Source organism: Molossus molossus, unplaced genomic scaffold (assembly GCF_014108415.1).
Source record: "Molossus molossus isolate mMolMol1 unplaced genomic scaffold, mMolMol1.p scaffold_m16_p_13, whole genome shotgun sequence".
NCBI lineage: Eukaryota > Metazoa > Chordata > Mammalia > Chiroptera > Molossidae > Molossus > Molossus molossus.
Window position 1 is genome coordinate 92,903,152 of NW_023425348.1, and position 19,032 is coordinate 92,922,183.

Below are 19,032 nucleotides of genomic sequence, written 5' to 3' on the forward strand. Positions count from 1 at the left end.
CATACAAGAATCAATCAATGAATGTATAAGTAAGTGGAATAACATATTGATGATGTCTCTCTCTCTGTCTCTCCCTTCCTCTAAGAACAATAAATGAAAATCAGAAGGAAAAAAGTTATGAGCCTACTATTGCTTACTTTTAACGAATGCTTTTGTGATTTTTCTTTTTTTCCTATGTTTGTTCTAATTATATTTATTAAAATGTATTTTTTCTTTCTTTATTGATTTCAGAGAGAGAGGAAGGGAGAGAGAGAGAGAGAAACATCGATGAGAGAGAACATCCACTGGCCACCTCCTGCACGCCCCCCACTGGCCCACAACCTGGGCTTGTGCCCTGACTGGGAATTGAACCAGTGACCTCTTGCTGCATGAGTCGATGCTCAACCACTGAGCCACACCAGTTGGGCTGAAATGTAATTTTTTTTTTATCTTCACCCAAGGACATTTTTGCATTTATCTTTAGATAGAGGGGGGAAGAGAGAGAGAAACATCGATGTGAGAGAAACACATTGACTGGCTGCCACCTACACGATCCCAACAGGGCCGGGGACAAACTGCAATCGAGGTACGTGCCCCTATCGGGAACCGAACCTGGGACTCTCTGGTCCGTGGGCTGACGCTCTAACCGCTGAGCCAAATTGACCAGCGCTGAAATGTAATTTTATGTCTGATTAATCTGGCCATACAAACTGTGGGCTTGAGTTTGTATATCTTTGTTTTTTATTTCACTTTTCTAGTTTTTATCTTCAAGCATATGCTCATGACAAAATTAGAAATGAAAATTGTTTTTTATTTCAGCTAGTTTGAGAACCAGTGATTTAGGAGTCCCTGCATCCCAGTGGTACTCCCAAAGTGCCTTGCACAGAGGGCCAAGGGCTGGAAGTCTGGTGGGCCAGGAGAGCAGCTGCAAGAGCAGGGTCTGCGGGTTCATTTTTCTCATCAAAGTCACAGAAATCCGAACGCACTGTCCTGACTACTGCATCCACAGTGGAGGCCAAGTCTCTTGTTTTTTTTTTGTTTTTTTTTTTGTTAATCCTCACCTGAGGATATTTTTTCCACTGATATATATATATATATTTTGTTTGTTTGTTTTGTTTTTGTTTTAGAGAGTGGAAAGGAGGAGGAGAGAGAAACATCAATGTGAGACACATCAACTGGTTGTCTCCCACACATGTCCCAGAGGGGCTGGGGATCAAATCTGCAACCCAGGTACATGCTCCTGACAGGGAATCAAACCTGAGACCCTTCTGTGTACGGGCTAACACTGATGAACCAAACTGGCCAGGGCCAAGTCTCTTTTCTTTTTTTTGTAATATGTTTTATTTATTTATTTTAGAGAGAGAGGAAGGGAGAGGAAGAGATAGAAACATCGATGAGAGAGAACATTGATTGGCTGCCTCCTGCATGCCCCCCTCTGGGGATTTGGCTCACAACTTGGGCATGTGTCTGGACTGGTGACCTCTTGGTGCATGGGTTGACACTCAACAACTAAGCCACACCAGCCGGGCCAAGTCTCTTTTTATTTTATTTATTCTCACCCGAGGACTTTTTTTCCATTTTTTGTTCAGATAGAGTGGGAGGGAGAGAGAGGAAGAGAGAGAGAGAGAAACTGGCTGCCACCCACACGACCCAACCAGGGCCAGGGACAAACTGCAACCGAGGTACGTGCCCTTAGCGGGAACCAAACCTGGGTCTCTCTGGACCACAGGCCAACGCTCAACCACTGAGCCACACCAGCCAGGCCAAGTCTCTTTTTAATGGCACTCATGTTTTCCTGGGGGAGACAGACTGTTAATACAGAATTACAGGAACAAGGTCTCATTAGCCCACACGTGTTCATTCAGCCCCTTGGTTGCCCAGTTGGTGACCACCAGCTCAGTGCCCTCTTCCTCCCCACGGTGTCATGGAACCAAAGGGTGATGTTCCTAACTTTGCCCTGGGTCTGTTTCCTCATCTGTAAGATGGGGCTGAGGAACCGAGGACCAGAGATAACCTGTGTTAAGTGTTAGCACAGGCCCTGGGCCTTCTAAGAGTTTGATAAATGGTAGCTATTATGATCTCAGATTTCAGGGTTCTCAAAGATTTTGTTTCCTGGTTCTTAAGATTCTAAGATACTTGGATTTTTCAAAATCCTGAGATGATCTGTTCCCAATGTTCTGTGGTTCTAAGAGTCTTTGATCACTGAAGTTCACTATCAAAAGGCCCTAGATCCCATGTCCTTTGTCTCCTATTTCTCCCAACCCCTGGGCCTGGAAGTAGGGCAGTGGGTGGAGGGGGCTGGGCCACCGCCTTGGCACGGCCCACATTCCGAGCTGGATGTGGCAGCCCGGGGCCCCAGAGCCAGACTGGAACCAGGATAGCAGCCTCCAGGCCCAGGCCTGTGTCGTCTGAATGCCCTTGGCCAGCGCAGGTACCAATGCTGCCCCTACAGGTGGAAATGGGCAGGTAGACAGCGCTGTGTCGGACCCAGCCCTGTCCCCACGGCACAGCTTCGGTGAGGCTGGCGGCGTCCAGGGCGGTCCACCGTACAAAGCGGAGATGGGAGGGTCTGGCGCCCTTCGGCCCCAGGGCCCGCCTTCGCGGGGGAGTGGGTGGCATGGCCAGGCTGACGGGCAGACTGGAAGGAAAGAGCAATCCTCTGCGGGATATAAGTACATCTTTTATTAGCACGAACACCACCAACTCAGTAGCCTCAGGGCCCGGGAATAAGTTAAGGCACAGAGCAGGCAAGGAGCGACCTTCCCAGACCCAGGTAGTGGGCCCGAGTCTGTGCACCCTAAACTTCCTGAGCAAACTCCGTACAGGGTTGGGGGTTTGAGGGTTCTGGAGGGGCCCTTCTGTTGAGATGAGGGAACTGGGGCAGCGGGGCAGCACGGCCGAGGAGCCCGAGGAGCGTCTCCTGGGGACGAGGCGGCGGCCAGGGGCCGACGAGGGCCCCCGCCCCCGCTGGCGGCTCACTTCTCGAAGTAGGGCAGGTAGAAGAACTGGAAACCCCGGTGGCCCTTGACCGCGCAGTAAATGAAGATCACGTGGTAGACTGCGGGGCGGGGCCAGTCAGTGCCGAAGCCCCGCCCCGTCTCAGCCCCCCTCCCCCCCCCCCTGGCCCCGCCCGGCCCCTCTCACCTCCTGGGACCAACAACAGGAAGCCGGGCACGAAGAAGATGGCGCTGGAGACACCTTCGGGACGAGAGGAGGGGCCGAGTCAGGGCGGAGGCACCTTCTGCAGTGGAAGGGGCCGGTTCTGGCTGGGAGGGTGGTGAGTAATGGGAGGAGTGAGGGCTTGCCAAGGATCCCGGGCGGGGAGGGGCGCTGCCTGGGAGGTGAGGGGGCGCTCACCTGGTGAGGGAGCCACCTCCAGTCCCACGCCGATCAGGATCAGCACTGCACACAGATGGGGCCGCACGGGTGAGGGCGGGAGCAGGGGGCAGGAGCTGGGCCCTCCCACCGCAACCCCCAACTGTGGCTTAGGCAGAGGAATGGTGTTCCCCCACCTGGGCAGAGACCCTCCCTGGGGCAAGGCCTCTGGCAGGCCCTGGAAAATGTCTGTAAGGAGAGACTTGTATCTGCCCTTTGATGTGGCCCTTTTTTTTTTTAATCCTCACCCGAGGGACATTTTTCCATTTTTTTGTTCAGAGTGGGAGGGAGAGAGAGGAAGAGAGAGAGAGAAACATCGACGTGAAAGGGTCACATCGAGTGGCTGCCACCCACACGACCCACCAGGGCCAGGGACAAACTGCAACCGAGGTACGTGCCCTTAGCAGGAACTGAGCCAGGGTCTCTCTGGACCGCAGGCCGAGGCTCTAACCGCTGAGCCAAACCGGCCTGGGCTTGATGTGGCCTTTCAGTCAACAAACATTCATGGAGCACCTGGTGCTGGGAATCCCTGGGGGCTGCAGGGAGAGGAAGATAAGGTCCCTGCACTCAAGGCCCTTTCCTAGTAGAGCAACCCACGAGAACCTCCAAGCGGCTACCCCAGTGGTCAGGACAGGAGGCGTCAGATCGGACAGCGTGGGAGCCTGGGGGGTGGGGGAGGAGCTTCCTGGAGGCGGAGGCCTGTAAGCTGAGCAGCGGTAGCAGCAGCAATAGCAGTTGACATTTAGCGACCACCTACCAGGTGCTGCCAGACACTGGGTTAAGCGTGTTACATGCACACCTTATTCAATTGTCACGGAATGAGGCAGGTATTATCCCTATTTCACAGAAGATGAAACTGAGGCACAGAGGGAAAGTAACTTGCTCAGGGCTGTACTTGGAAAGTGGTGCAACCTGACTAGAGCTTTGCCAGGGGCCTCATGCAGGCAGAGGGAAAGGAGTACTCCAGACAGAGGGAAGTCTGGAGGGAACTCAGGCTTTCTAGGAGCGTCCAGCTTTGGGTGGGACTGCAGAGACAAGAGCCTGGGCTTGAGGAGTTTGCAGGCCCTGGGTACGAATGTGAACTTTGGCTGAGGACAGTGGGCGTTGGGGAAGGTGGTCACAGTTGTATCAACTTTCCAGGCCCAGAGAGAGTCCTGGGTCCCCAGGTAGAGGATGGGTTGGGGAGAGGTGGGGAGCTGGGCTTTGCAGCAATGGGGGTGGAGGGGTACAGCACAGAGGTTTGAGGGACCACTATGAACTGCTATGTGGTTTGTGCCCTGTACAGAGCACCTCAAAAAGGATATAATGGGGGCTGAAACTCATTCCCTGCACCTTGGCTTAGGGCTGTGGGCTTTGCCCACTCAGAGTAGGCATCTTTTTCTAACTCCTACAAAGGCCCTGTATGGGCCTGTGGTGGCCCCCAGGCCTGGCAATGTCATTGATGTGGGTTTAAAGCCCAGCTCGTCTACTTCTTAGCTGTGACCTGAGGAAGTCCCCTCACCTGCCCGAGTCCTTATTTCTGGACAGGGATGGTAATTATGCTTGCCCTGTTGGGTGCTGAGAGAGAGGAAAAATGATAAGGCAGGTGGCTAGTGTGACCAGAGCCTGTGTGCCAGTGCTGGGGAAGTGGTAGCTCCCTCCTCTGCACACAGACACCCAGAGCTGAGGCAAGGACGCTGCTCAGCTTTCTGTCCAGGGGACTTGACCTTCCGGGAGGAGGGAGGGCAGCTGCCACAGTGGGGGCCCAATCCTAGAACCCTTGATCCCAATCCTAGAACCCTTCTGGAGACCCTGACTCCTCAGCCCCCTAGAATGAAAAGTACGGGAGTAAGAAAACGTCTGGCTGTGAGATCTGCCTGCTCTGGGCCTCAGTTTTCTCATCTGAGCAATGGGGGTGAAAAAGAGGTCCTTGTTAGCTCTCTAGAGAAGGGAGAGTGACAGGTGCCCTGTGGATCAGGCTGGCAGGGCACTCAGCATCCCTGGCCATGGGAATGGGCATCTCCCTGAGCACCTGGTCCTACACTCAGGATTTGGATCACAGATCTGCCCTTTCCTTGCTGTGTGACTTTAAGGTGAGAAAAATTAGCCTGCCCTGCACCCAGTTTGAAGACACTGAGTAAATGGATTAAACAGGCTAAATTACCAAAAAAAAAAAGCCTGGAACACTGAACCAGGTTCCATTTTCAACTAAGTGTGATTTCCTGGCTGCGTGACCAGGAAGCTGGGCCTGCCCCTCTCAAGGCCTCAGTTTCCTCACCTGTAAAACGGGTGGGATGATGGTAGCCAGCTGCCTCCTAGGATGCTGGGAGGCTCAGTGTGCCAAGGAAATGCAGAGCCTGTAGAGGAGGGCAGACCCCTCCCGGGCTCTCAGCGACACTCACCTAGCCCCAGCAGCAAAAGCAGGAAGGAGGCCAGCACTACCCTGCGGTTCTTCTGGATCAAAGGGTGTTGAGTCCAGCTGCATAGCAGGAGAGCAGGATGGGTGAAAAAGGTGACAGGGGCCCACCCTTCTGTCATCCTCCCCAACCAAGACTGCTGAGAGGAACAGCCAGGGCTGCCTGCACTGGGGCTCTGCCCCAGGTGGCTCAAGGGAGACGGGATCTCACCTGCAGCAGGCATTGTAGGAGCGCTGGGTGCTGTTGCTAATGGTGCTAAAGGACCACTGGGAGCTTCGGACAGATGTTCGGCCAGAATCCCTGCAGGACAGGTGGACCAGTGAAAGAGAAGGGCGAGGCAAGGAAGGGGTCCCTTTGGGCTAGGAGTCATGATGATGGCGGGGGAGGGGGAGGGACTAGGGCTGGGTATTCCTGTAGGATAGAAGCACTGATGGGATGAGGTGAAGAGGAATTCAAGGGCTGGGCGTTTCTGCAGGACTGGGGTGGAGGGGTGGAGATTCAAGCTGGGAATTCCTGCAGGACAAAGGAACCCAGAAGAGGAGTGGGGAATCCTTGCAGGGCAGGATGTGAGAGCCCAGTGAGGTGACGTGGAGGACTGAACTGGAAACAGGCACAGCAATAGGGGTATGGGGTGGGTCCCCACCTGGCCCTGACCTGGTGCTGACTCCCCCATCTGGCTCCGGAGATGCCTGGGCTCCATCCTCATCGTTCTCCAGGTTCTATTCCAGAACACAGGGCTCATGGGTTACTGAGCTCAGGCCCTCCCTCACTCCCCCGTCTCAGGGAGAGGAGGAAAGCAAGCCTACCCAGCTGTTTGCCTAGCTGCTTGACAGCTGCTCACCTGGCCCCTCCTCCCTCCCCGGAGAGCAGCTGGGTTTGATGATTCACAAACCGAAACCAGGTAGTATGTGGGAGCTGGAAGCTTTGGATGGCAGGAGTGCAGGGGTCCCAGGGCCAGGAGATACCCAAGGTTTGGGAGTCAAACTGTCAGGATGGTATTTCAGGGGTCCAATATGGAAGCTCTGGATTTGGGGTGTCAGGGACGGGCAGGCCCATGGTTTCCAGGTTTGGGACACAGAAATCTGGTCCAGGTCTCCAAGAAAAAGTTCCTAGAGTTGTTGGAGATTCATCTGGGAAAATGGGGATTTCCAGTTTGGTGGCAGTCAAGATGTGGGCAAGGACTCATGTGAGTGGGGGCCCCCAGCTCTGGGGGAAAGGATGGAGTGAAGACTTCTAGAACAGAAGAGGGGGTGCAGGTTCCTGTCAGATCATCCAGCCTGGAGCTCAGGGAACTGCCACTGAATATGGACACGGTCTGGGGTTCAGGTACAGAAGGGCTCCCCTGACCCCCTCCTAGTATCTGAGGAACGAGGGGGATCAGTACCCAGGACGGGTGAGGACTCCAGCTGGGGTGGGAGGGAGCTCCCGATCCCGTCTCTGGGCTCTCAAGTGATGGCTGGGGACCCCAATCAGAGCTGAGGGTCTGGGCAGGGCTCTCGATCAGTGGCCACGTCGGGGGGCGGTCTCCCACTCCGGCTAGGGCCCCTGGACAGATTCTCCCCGGAGCCGGGGTCCTCCAGGGTCCGGTCTGGGGCCCTGCCCCGAGCCGGGCGGGGGGTGAGGAGGGCCGGGCCGGTCACCTGGTAGCGCAGCCGGGACTGCTTGTCCTCGTCGGCCGCCTCGAACCGCGCCCGGCGTTCGAAGTGCAGCGGCCCGAAGCGGGCGACCCCGCTGGACTCGGGCCCGGGGCCCGCGTCCTCCAGAGACAGCTCGAAGGCGTCATCGATGCTGAACTGGGGCCGGGCGGCGCTCATGGCCCCGCCAGGTCAGGCACCCCGCGCCGCCGCCATCCGCGCCGCAGCCCGGCCTCGCCGTGGCCCCGCCCCCGCACGCAGGCCTCGCCTGGCGCCGTCGTCCAGGGAGCCCGGCGCCTCCGGCCAGGCCCCGCCCCCGCGCAGCGGCCCCGCCCCCGCCCGCCCTCCGCAGGCCAGAGCTGCCGAGCGCCGAGCGGACTAGCGGGCGGGGCCTCCGCTCGTTCGGCCCGCGCTGCGCCCCGAGTGCCGCCCAGTGGTCGCCTTCGCAAGCGGCAGCCGGAGCCGGTTCGGACGCGGTGCCCACGTCTGTGCCCTGGGCTTGGAGGGCTGCCTGCCAGGCGCCATCCTCCCGCCCGAGACGCGGCCTCGGCATGCCAGCCCGCTCCTGCCTGCCACGGAGATCCGGGGGTGTCCCCACGCTGCTCACCCCGACCCCGCACCGAGCCTCTCTCCCCGCCCTGCGCGGAGCACGCTGTGGCTCGGAGTTGACGTGGCTCCACTCTCCCCCAGTCTGCCCTCCGCTCAGCAGCCCAAGTGTTCTTCAGAAACATATCCGATTCTTCTCTCTGTGTGTGGTTCTTAAATGAAACTTTAAAAAGTATGCTGCTAGCCCTGGCCGGTTTGGCCCAGCGGTTAGAGCGTCGGCCTGCGGCCCAGAGAGACCGGGGTTCGGTTCCCGCTAAGGGCACATACGCCGGTTGCAGTTTGTCCCCGGCCCTGGTTGGGTCATGCAGGTGGCAACCACTCGACAAAATATGCTCCCACTCTATCTGAACAAAATATGTAAAAATGTCCTTGGGTGAGGATTTAAAAAAAAAAAAAAGTATGCTGCTAGCCCTAGCCGTTTTGGCTTAGCGGTTCAGTTCCTGCTAGGGGCACGCCCCCGCCCTCTCAAAAAGCATGACTATTAAGTCACTCTCTCTGTATAAAACAGTCCCTTGGTTTTCCATTGTGGTTAGAAATGCCTCTGTAAAGTCTTCACCCCACTCGGCCAAGCTTAATCCCACCTCAGGGTCTTTGCACCTGCTGTCCCCCCTGCCTGGAAAGCAGCTATCACCTCTCATGTAAGCTGTCCCTGACTATGCAATGTAAAATAACTGTCAGTTTCACATCAGATAGCAGAACCTGAAATTGCCTTCCTTTATAGTTTTATTCACCACTGTGTCTACTGTGCCCAGAACATTGTTTGGCTGGAGCTAAGTATATGCTCAATAAATATTTGTGGAAGAAAGGAATGTGTGCTTTGTCAAAATCCCAAATGCTTGCAAGTGGAAGAACTGGGATTTGAACCTAGCTCCAGGAGTGCTCTTTCTCCTCCACCCAACCACCCCACTTTATTTTATGACTCATGTACAGAGCTGTGTCAATCATGCCTCTCAGTTTGTGACACATCATCACTATGACCAATTTCCCTCCTCTCCCCATCTTCCCTCCTTTCTCCTCCCTTCCAGTGAACGCACATCAGTGTGCTCAGTTGACTTCCTTGAATCCTAGCTCTCTACTATACATGTCTCTGGCTGCTGTGTGGGTGTATTAGGCATTTACAAACATGAGGTCATGTATAAAACTCATTCTGGTCCGGCTGGTGTGGCTCAGTGGTTGAGCAAGAGGTCACCGGTTCGATTCCCAGTCAGGGCACATGCCCAGGTTGTGGGCCCAATCCCCAGTGGGGGGCATGCAAGAGGTGGCCAATCGATGTTCTCTCTCATTGATGATTTTATCTCTCTCCCTCTCCCTTCCTCTCTCTCTAAAATCAATAAAGAAAAACAAAACAAAACTCATTCGGTTGTTCACACCCAGTACTAATGTTCTCTACATGCATCTCATTTGTTGCTTCTATTGGCTGCATGTGGTATACCATATTGAGCATCTAGCACTTTCATTATCCACCCCCAACCCCTAGTGATACACACTTTCTTAGCCTGATGCCCCCATCACATCACACATCACTGCTAGGGACATCTTCACATTTTCTCCTTATGGACTGTGGGAGAATTCTTTCTTTAAAAATTATTTTCCTTTATGGATTTTAGAGAGGGAGGAAGGGAGAGGGAGAGAGAGAGTGAGAGAAACATCAATGAAAGAGAACATAGATTGGCTGCCTCCTGCACCACCCCCACTGGGGATAGAGTCCACAACCTGGGCATGTGCCTTGAAAAGGAAGTGAACCTGCGACCTCTAGGTGCATGAGTTGATGCTCAACCACTGAGCCACACCAGCCAGGCAAAAATTCTTCTTGCAGTAGGACTTCCAGGCCACAGAGTCCATGAGTCCTTGACCTCACAAAGTACCACAGATGCTTTCCTGAGTGGTTGTACCAATTTACACACCCACCATGAGGGTTCTGATTTTCTCTTAGCACTTGGTAGTCCAGCTTTCTAATGGCTTGCCAATCTGAAGAGTCTAAGATGGTACCTCGTTTTCATCTGGGGATCTCTGATGACTGGAAAATGTGAACAGCTCTTCATGCACTTGTCTGTCACGGTGGTTCCCTCTTGTGAATTGCCCATATCTTTTATCCATTTTTTTCTGTTGGTTTCTAGTCTTTTTTTTTTTTTTTTCCCCTGCTGATTTGCATGTCTGTACATTTCTAAGTATTAATCCTTTGCTGGGTTTTGATGCTGCACACATCTCCTCCCTGTCCATCTCTGTCTCCTTACTTTGTCTAAGGCGCTCTGAATTAGAGCCATGGATTTCATCTAGTCAAATCCATCAGGTTTGTGCTCTTTGAGTCTTGTTTGAAGTGTTTCCTCACCCTGAAGTGACAAAGATATCCTCCAACATCTTTTTCTTTAAAGATTTTTTTTCCTGCCCAGGCCGGTTTGGCTCAGCGGTTGGAGCATCGGCCTGCGGTACAGAGAGACCCAGGTTCGGTTCCTGCTAAGGGCACGTATCTCGGTTGCAGTTTGTCCCCGGCCATGGTTGGTCGTGCGGGTGGCAGCCACTCGATGTGTCCCTTTCACATTGATGTTTCTCTCTCTCTCTCTCTTCCTCTCTCTCCCTCCCGCTCTATCTGAACAAAAAATGGAAAAATGTCCTCGGGTGAGAAAAAAAAAAAAAAAAGATTTTTTTTCCTTATTGATTTTATTTTTTTTTCCTTTATTTCATTTTTTAAAAATGTGCCCTGGCCAGTTTGGCTCAGCGGTTAGAGCATCGGCCTGTGGTCCAGAGAGACCGGGTTCGGTTCCTGCTAAGGGCATGTATCTCGGTTGCAGTTTGTCCCTGGCCCTGGTTGGGTTGTGCTGGTGGCAACCACTCGATGTGTCCCTTTCATGTTGATGTTTCTCTCTCTCTCTTCCTCCCACTCTGTCTAAAAAAAAAAGTTTTTGTTTACTTTAGAGAAAGAAAGAGAGAAACATCGATGACAGAGAAACATCAATTGGTTACCTTCCACACAACCTGGACCAGGGCTGGGGATTGAACCTGAAACCTAGTTACGTGCCCTTGACTGGAATCGAACCCTCTACCCTTTGGTCTGCAGGCCAATCCTCTAACCATTGAGCAAAACCACCCAGGGCTTCTTTACTGATTTTAGAGAGAGAGGGAGGGAGAGAGAGATGGAAACATCGAAGAGAGAGAACATCGACTGGCCGCCTCCTGCATGGCCCCAATGGGGATCAGGCCCACAACCTGGGCATGTGCTCTGACTGGGAATCCAACCAGTGACCTCTTGGTGCAGGGTGGATGCTCAACCACCGAGCTACACCGGCCAGCTGTAACATTCTTTTCTGCTGGCCAGATAGTTTTATTTACTCTCTAGCAAAGTTGCAACAAAGTAGTTCACTGACTCGAGCCAAACTGCCTGCACTGGAATTCTAGTGTTCTCCTTACTGGCTTTGGGGTCTTGACAGGGCAGGAGCAAGGTAAGGGAGTGAGGCATTCACCTTGGGTGAAAAATTTAAGGGGACACCCAAAAGACTCAGTAAGAAAAATCAATAATATTTTAATGCATTATTTTAAAAAATTTAAGGCAAAAATTAATGAACAAAATATCAAAATTTTAAAGACAAGCTTCAACCTTGCACGACTCACCTCACTCACCATTCCCTCGTCCTGATCTTACCTTGAGCGAGTTACATATGTAACTTCTCTCTTTCTGTCTCCCCCCCCCCCCCCAGGACATTCTTGCATTTATCTTAAGGTAGACCTGGAGGGAGAGCAAGAGGAAGAGAGAAGAAACATCCATGCGAGAGAGACACGGACTGGCTGCCACCCACACAACCCCAACCAGGGCCAGGGACGAACAGGAAGTGAGGTGCGTTCCCTTAGCGGGCACCGAACCGGGGACTGTGTGGTCCGCGGGCAACGCTCTAACCGCTGAGCCAAACCGGCCAGGGCGTGCTCTTTATTTTTGAAAAAGAAAAAAACAAATACGGGATTTAAAAGTCACGATTATTGTGCTAGATATGCAAAAAGAAAAGGCCAGAAGGGAATACACCAAAATAGTTTTGGAAACTATTTTGGGGGGTGGCATCAGGTTGGTCTCCCCCCACCCTGGCCCCATTCCCCTCTCCTAGGTCTGAAATGCTGTTATACTACTTGTACATTTTTTATCCTCACCCGAGGACATTTTTTGACATTTTGTTCAGATAGAGTGGGAGGGGAGGGAGGGAGAGAGAGAGAGAAACATCGACGTGAAAGGAACACATCGAGTGGCTGCCACCCGCACGACCAACCAGGGCCGGGGACAAACTGCAACTGAGGTACGTGCCCTTAGCGGAACCGAACCCGGGTCTCTGGGGACCGCAGGCCGACGCTCTAACCGCTGAGCCAAACAGGCCATCTTTACATCTTTAAATGTAGTGGCACAAGGGCTCGTGGGAGGGCCGCAGTCTTAATCAATTCAAAACATGTTTGCTCCCCGCCCTCCCGCCGCGCCCCGCCCCGCCCCGCCCCACCCCGCCTCGCCCCGCCCCCTGACAGGCCTCGGTTTACCCCTACCCCCTGCCTCAGGCCCCGCCCCTGGTCAGACCCGCGCGCTCAGCCGCACCGCTGACGACCAATCACCTTCCGTTTCCACGTTCAGTCCCTTTTTGGCGTCTGCCCTCAGCCAAAATGGCGCCACCTCGGAAGCTGCCGAAGCTCCAGAAGTTGCCGAAGCAGGTCCGGAAGCTGCCGAGCGAGTCCGGAAGTTGCCGAAAGAGAGCAGCGGGTAAGGAGGATGGCGGATGTCATCGCAAGACTCCGGGAGGACGGGATCCAAAAGCGTGTGATACAGGAGGGCCGAGGAGAGCTCCCTCACTTTAAGGATGGAACCAAGGTCAGTGTCTTACCCCGTCCCCTTAACCTTCTGCTGCGCGGTGGGCACGTGAGGCGGGACGAGGACTTAGGCGAGAGGTTGCGCATGCCAGCAGAGCAGGGGCCGGTGACCCTACCTCTCACATGCGGAGCTCGACGCTGATTGGTCTGAATTTTAGTAGGGGGTGAATTTGGATACGTCTGCCCCGCCCCCTGCCTTGGCCTTGTGGCTGTATTGGCCCGGGAAGCTGACAGGCAGCATAAACAGATTACAGGGCGGGGGTTTGACCTCAGTGCTGGCTTGGACCCGGCGCTGGAAAAGACCCTGAGCTGGATACCCGGGATCTGGGAGGGACCCCACACTGTGATGGGGGTGGGGGCTGGGGACTCTGGGTTGCAAGACTTAAGACCTTTTATAGATAGAAGGGTCTCCTTAAAACACTTAGACAAGCTCCCAGCGTTAGTTGGGAAAACTGAGACTCCAGTTCACACAAGCCCAGAGAACAGGCCCAGAGGTCAGGTCTGCCTAGATCAGAACCCTTAGGTAGCTTGCCCACTGGTCTACCTTGCATCACTCTGGACAGATCAAGGCTGGGATGTGAAGAGCCCCTCCCCCTCCCCTTTCTCCTTTGTACAACCAGGCCTCTCTTGCCCCCTCTCCCAAACAACCTGCATCTCCAGGCTTCCCTGCTTCTGCTCCTGCAGTTTTCTCTTCCTGGAGCGCCTTCCAGGTGTCACTTGTCTGTAAAGTAAGGATCTTCCCCGGGAAGCCCCTGTGCCCAGCAGAGCGGAACGCAGGACTGGCATATTAAGCAAACGACTAAAGACTCTAGCCTGGCCCAGTGTGAGTGCGGGAGAGCAGAGAGGAACTGCTTAGCTCTAGTGATCATTTATATTAAGAGGGATCCTTGCCCAGATGAGAGAAGGGTGTAGGTGTGGCGCATGTCCCCATGGGGTTGGTGGCCTTGAAGAAGGTCCTGACAAGGGAGTCTGGGTGGAACAGACACCAGGAGGAGAGAACACTGTAAAGATAGTAAAGATCTGAGAACAGTGACACTGAAAGAACAGGGACGGGTGATATTAAATGACCAATCACCAGCCCTGATTTAGTGCTCACTATGTAAGCACTGTGCTAAATGCTTTACAAGTTGATTTCCTTAAATTTCCAGTGTGAGATAAGTAGTATTGTTGACTTTGTTTTACTGATGTGGAAACTGAGTTCAGAGAAGCAGCATGGTGTGGTGGTGACGAGTGTGGGCTCCTCTAACTATATCCTGTTGATCTCTCTACACACCCCCAGATGACCTCATCCAGTCTCATCTCTTAAATTCTCTATGCCTGGACTACCCCCAAATGTGTATCTCTAGCCTTTACCGCTCTCTTAAATTTGAGATCTAGCTCCCTACTCACCACTGACACCTGGATGTCTGCTTGACAACTGAGACAAACTGCTCCACCGGTGCCTTCCCCATCTCGATTAAGGGCACCTCCAGCATTCTGGTTGCTTGGGCCCCAAATCTCTCAGTCTCCATGGCTCCTCCTGTTCTCTCACACCCCGCAGCAGATCCTCCAAATCCACCCAAGGTCTTACCCCTTCTCCCATTACCACTCTGGTCCAGGTTGCCATGGCCTCTCCCCGGTTATTGCAGTAACCTCCTAACTCGCTTTCCGGCTTTTGCCCTCACCCCTCTACAACCTGCTCTCATTCCAGCAGCATTGGGACATGCGTCACGCCATGTCCCTCCTCTGCTTGGATCCACCGAGTGGCTTCCATCTCAGAGTGAAAAACAATGTTCTCACCACACATGGGTACAGGGGTCCACCGCTGCTGACCTCGTGATTCCATGGTGCACCCCTCCCTTGCAGTCATTCTGCTTCTGCCACAGTGACTCTGCTGCTGCTTCTTGAACGAGGCTTTTACAAAAGCTGGTATTCTTTTGGCCTAGAAAGTTAACACCACCTTGCTACCCCAGTATCTACCTGGCTTGCTTTCCCCCTTACTCCCTTTATTTATTTTTATTTTTATAAAATATTTTTTCTTTATTGATTTTAGAGAAAGAGGAAGGGAGAGGTAGATAGATAGAAACATCAATGAGAAAGAACATGCCTCCTGCATGCCCCCCACTGGGGATTAGACCCACAACCTGGGCATGTGCCCTGACCGGGAATCAAACCAGCCACCTCTTGGTGCATGGGTTGACGCTCAACCAGTGAGCCACACCGGCCGGGCATTTTTTTTTCTTCTTTATTGATTTTTAGAGAGAGAGAGGAAGGGAGAGGGAGAGAGAGAAACACTGATGACAGAGAACATTGATTGGCCGCCTCCTGCATGCCCCCCACTGGGGCTTTGGACCACAACCTGGGCATATGCCCTGACCGGGAATTGAACTGGCAACCTCTTGGTGTATGGGTTTATGCTCAACCACTGAGCCACACCGGCCAGGCTCCTTTTACTCCCTTTAGATTTCTGCTTAAAGGTTGCCTTCCCCATTCCATAGAAACTCCTCCTGCCTTACTGCTGCTGTGTTTTCTGATCACAGGACACCTCCACCTTACATGGCATATTGTTTAGTTTGAGGCCCATCTCCTTCCTCTAGATGGCCCATGTGAGCTCCATGGGGCAGGGATTTTGTCTGTTTTGTTCACTGTTGTGTTTAACACAGAGCTCAGGTACATCGTAGGGGCCCAGTAAATATTTGTTAGAAGAATGATTGGAGCCAGGCTGCTGGGCTCCCCTCCCAGGCTGTGCACCCACTAGCCATGTGACTTGAGACCCTTATTGCCCTCTCCTTGACTCAGTTTCCTCACTAGGGTGGTGGGGTAAAAGCCAAGAGGTACCCCTGGGCAAGCCCTGTCCCGTTTGCTATCTGCAGGCTGGGAGCCGGCCTTATTCTTGGGGGCTGGATGAGGGTTTATGCCCTTGCCTGATCCCTCATTGGCCTGCAGGCCACATTCCACTACCGGACTCTGCACAGCGATGAGGAGGGCACTGTGCTGGACGACAGCCGTGTGCGTGGCAAGCCCATGGAGCTCATCATTGGCAAGAAGTTCAAGCTGCCCGTGTGGGAGACCATCGTGAGCACCATGCGTGAAGGGGAGATTGCCCAGTTCCACTGCGACGTCAAGGTGCCTGGCATCTCACATCTGTCCGCCATGTCTGTCCAGCCATCCCTGTTCCCCATCCCAGGGCCTCTACCCTGGCTAGGTCACCACCAACTCCCTCCAGGTCACCAGAACCACCAGGACACCAGCATCACAGCCTCTACTCTGTCTTCTCCTCTTCATTAGCCGGACAATAGCCAGGGAACTGGTTCTCAAATGCAGATGACGCGCTCAACTCCTTACTTCAGGCCCCTGGTCACCATCAGGCCTGAGCATGAGTTATGGTTGCTTACTTGGCCCTGTAGGATCTGGCCCCTGCCAGTCTTCCCCTCCCCCTCACCTCTCTGCCTTTCCTTTCCATTCTCTTTTTGGCCAAGATCCTTCCTCATACCTCCCAGTGAATTCCTGGGTCACCACCCCCAGGAAGCCCTCCCTGACTGCTGGTCGTTGGCTTGAACCCCTCCTTTGGGTCCTCCAATCCATCTTGCCTTGCATGGCTAGGATCTGGTACTCTGCCTGGGTCTCAGCTACTTCAGGGCAGGGGTTGGGCTTGTTTTCTCCAGTTTCAAAATGCCCAGTGTGGGCTAGCCCAGACTCAAGGCCTAGGGGAGTCTGCTGCCTGTATGCAGACAGCAGGGCCAGTGAGAGGAGCTGGTCAGACTAGGGGTGGGGCAGTCTTTTTTTTAAATATATTTTTTATTGATTTTTAGAGAGGAAGGGAGAGGGATAGAAACATCGATGAGAGAGACATATCGATCAGCCACCTCCTTCATGCCCCCCACTGGGGATTGAGTCCACAACCCAGGCATGTGCCCTGACCGGGAATCCAACCAGCGACCTCTTGGTCCATGGGTCAATGCTCCACCACTGAGCCACGCTGGCCGGGCCTGGGTAGTCTTATTCCCACCGTCCAGCAGCTGTTCCTAGAGAAAGGTGAAAGGCTGGGTCCCCCCGCCTGAGGGTTTCCCTGCTGTGGGTTTTGAAGTTGCTGCCCTGAGCTCAGCTCTGAGATAGGCCCTGAATGGGTACTGGTGGGGCAGGAGAGAAGGCAAAGACTGGGAACAGAATATGGAGGGACCCCAATAATGATGAGTCCTGCCTGTGGGCTGCACTCCTGGGAGGAGGAGGAGGAGGAGGAGGAGGAGGAGGTAAGAATTCCCCCGGGCCTGTAAGGACAGGGGAGATGGGTTGACAGTGGGAGTGTGATTGTGGGGGTAAGTGCTGGGCTTGGTTTGGCGGCAAAAGCGTGTGGAAGGGGCGGGGGGCTTCACCAGGAGAGGGGCTGGGAGGCCAGAGTCCCGAGGGGAAAGCCCTCCTGTGTTTCAGCAGAGTGGGGCTGAACCAGTTGCGGCTCTTCTCCGGGCCTCGGTGTCCTTTCTCAGGTGGTGCCTGGACAGGGCGCTGGGCCTCGGGGCCACACTGACAGAGCCCCTGCTGCCCACTCGCCCTCCGGCAGCACGTGGTCCTGTATCCGCTGGTGGCCAAGAGTTTACGCAACATCGCAGCTGGCAAGGACCCCCTGGAGGGCCAGCGGCACTGCTGTGGCATCGCCCAGATGCACGAGCACAGTTCCCTGGGCCATGCCGACCTGGACGCCCTGCAGCAGAACCCCCAGCCTCTTGTCTTCGACATTGAGATGCTTAAGGTGAGGGGCCACCAAGGCTCAGGCACCTCGACAAACCGCCACTGCCCAGCCTCAGGGTGGGCTTCAGCTCTGCCTGCCTGCCTGCCCCGGGCTCATGGGCTCCATGGATAGACTGCTGGGGGGGTTCAGGCAGGAACACCTGTGTGAGACCCCTGACCGTCCCCGTGGGGCTCCCTCCTGGGACCTCCTCCCGCTTCAGGTCTCTGCGAGGCCAAGGATCTCCACCTTCTTGCTCACTGTTGTGTTTCTGGAACTTGGCACAGTGCTGGGCACATGGGAGATGCTACATAAATGTTTGTCCAATGGTTGTTGAGGGAACAAGCGATTGTGGCTGTGGTATCCATTGCCTGGGGGCCAAACGGCTGTGGTGCCCTGGGGCTCCCCCTGACTTGGCCCATGCTCTGCAGGTGGAAGACCCTGGCACATACCAGCAGGACCCATGGGCAATGACGGACGAGGAGAAGGCAAAGGCGGTGCCGGTCATCCACCAGGAGGGCAACCGGTTGTACCGAGAGGGCCACGTGAAGGAGGCCGCTGCCAAGTACTATGACGCCATTGCCTGCCTCAAGAACCTGCAGATGAAGGTGCTGCCCAAGGCAGGGGTGGAGGGGCTGAGTGGGAGCCAGGGGCCCAGGTCTCAGCTTTGGTTCCCCTCCCCCTTCCCCCACACCGCCAGGAACAGCCTGGATCCCCAGACTGGATTCAGCTGGATCAGCAGATCACTCCGCTGCTGCTCAACTACTGCCAGTGCAAGTTGGTGGCCCAGGAGTATTACGAAGTGCTGGACCACTGCTCCTCCATCCTCAACAAGTACGATGGTGAGCACTCGGCCTGGGCTGCCAGGGTGGGCGGGGTCAGACAGCGCCGCCACCTCCCCAGCACCACTGGGGTACAAGACTGAGTCTTTGACATCACCCCCATTCTGAGCTCCCCCAGCTCAGCCAAATATCCCCGCCAGGCAGAGCCATGGGCCTTGTGCCAATGAGGTATGAGTGATGTCATGAAGGTCAGGAGGCCTCTGTCCCTGATGGACCTAATGGTGCTAGAAGGCAGATGGGCAGCTGGCCGGCTCCCCCGTCATGCCCGTGCATGCCTGCTGCCTGCTCATATCCCCTGCAGACAACGTCAAGGCCTACTTCAAGCGGGGCAAGGCACACGCAGCCGTGTGGAATGCCCAGGAGGCTCAGGCTGACTTTGCCAAGGTGTTGGAGCTGGACCCCGCCCTGGCACCCATTGTGAGCAAGGAGCTTCGGGCCCTGGAGGCCAGGATCCGGCAGAAGGACCAAGAGGACAAGGCCCGCTTCCGGGGCATCTTCTCCCACTGACGGCCCTGCTCACCCTGCCCAGCTCACTGCCGCCACTGCCAGCCCGTCCGCCCCCACTGTGTCGCGCTTCTTTGTACATAAAGGCCTTATTTATCTCGGGGCCTGCCGAGCCGATCCACTGGGAGAGGTGGGGTCATCACTTCAGATTTCCTGGTACT

At 54.6% G+C, this 19,032-nt stretch overlaps 2 protein-coding genes across 4 annotated transcripts; one reads left to right on the forward strand and one right to left on the reverse strand.

Moving 5' to 3' along the window:
- Positions 1-2,643: 2,643 nt before the first annotated feature.
- On the reverse strand, positions 2,644-7,640 carry TMEM134 (transmembrane protein 134). Of its 3 annotated transcripts, none has more exons than XM_036260255.1 (7): positions 7,391-7,640; positions 6,405-6,469; positions 5,961-6,050; positions 5,736-5,812; positions 3,337-3,381; positions 3,124-3,177; positions 2,644-3,037 (listed from the first exon to the last, which is right to left on the reverse strand). In XM_036260255.1, exons 1-7 carry the CDS (start codon positions 7,562-7,564, stop codon positions 2,955-2,957), a joined length of 588 nt encoding a protein of 195 aa, XP_036116148.1. In that variant the 5' UTR covers positions 7,565-7,640; the 3' UTR covers positions 2,644-2,954. The 3 variants fall into 3 exon arrangements, with proteins under 3 accessions (XP_036116148.1, XP_036116149.1, XP_036116150.1); XM_036260256.1 differs by having other exon boundaries at positions 3,124-3,245; positions 7,391-7,599; XM_036260257.1 differs by lacking the exon at positions 3,337-3,381 and having other exon boundaries at positions 7,391-7,607.
- On the forward strand, positions 3,178-18,971 carry LOC118629098 (aryl hydrocarbon receptor interacting protein). Its single transcript, XM_036260254.1, has 7 exons — positions 3,178-3,256; positions 12,615-12,824; positions 15,749-15,928; positions 17,361-17,549; positions 17,957-18,133; positions 18,226-18,367; positions 18,669-18,971. The coding sequence occupies exons 2-7, from the start codon at positions 12,726-12,728 to the stop codon at positions 18,872-18,874; spliced, it is 993 nt and encodes a 330-aa protein (XP_036116147.1). The 5' UTR covers positions 3,178-3,256; positions 12,615-12,725; the 3' UTR covers positions 18,875-18,971.
- Positions 18,972-19,032: the final 61 nt, after the last annotated feature.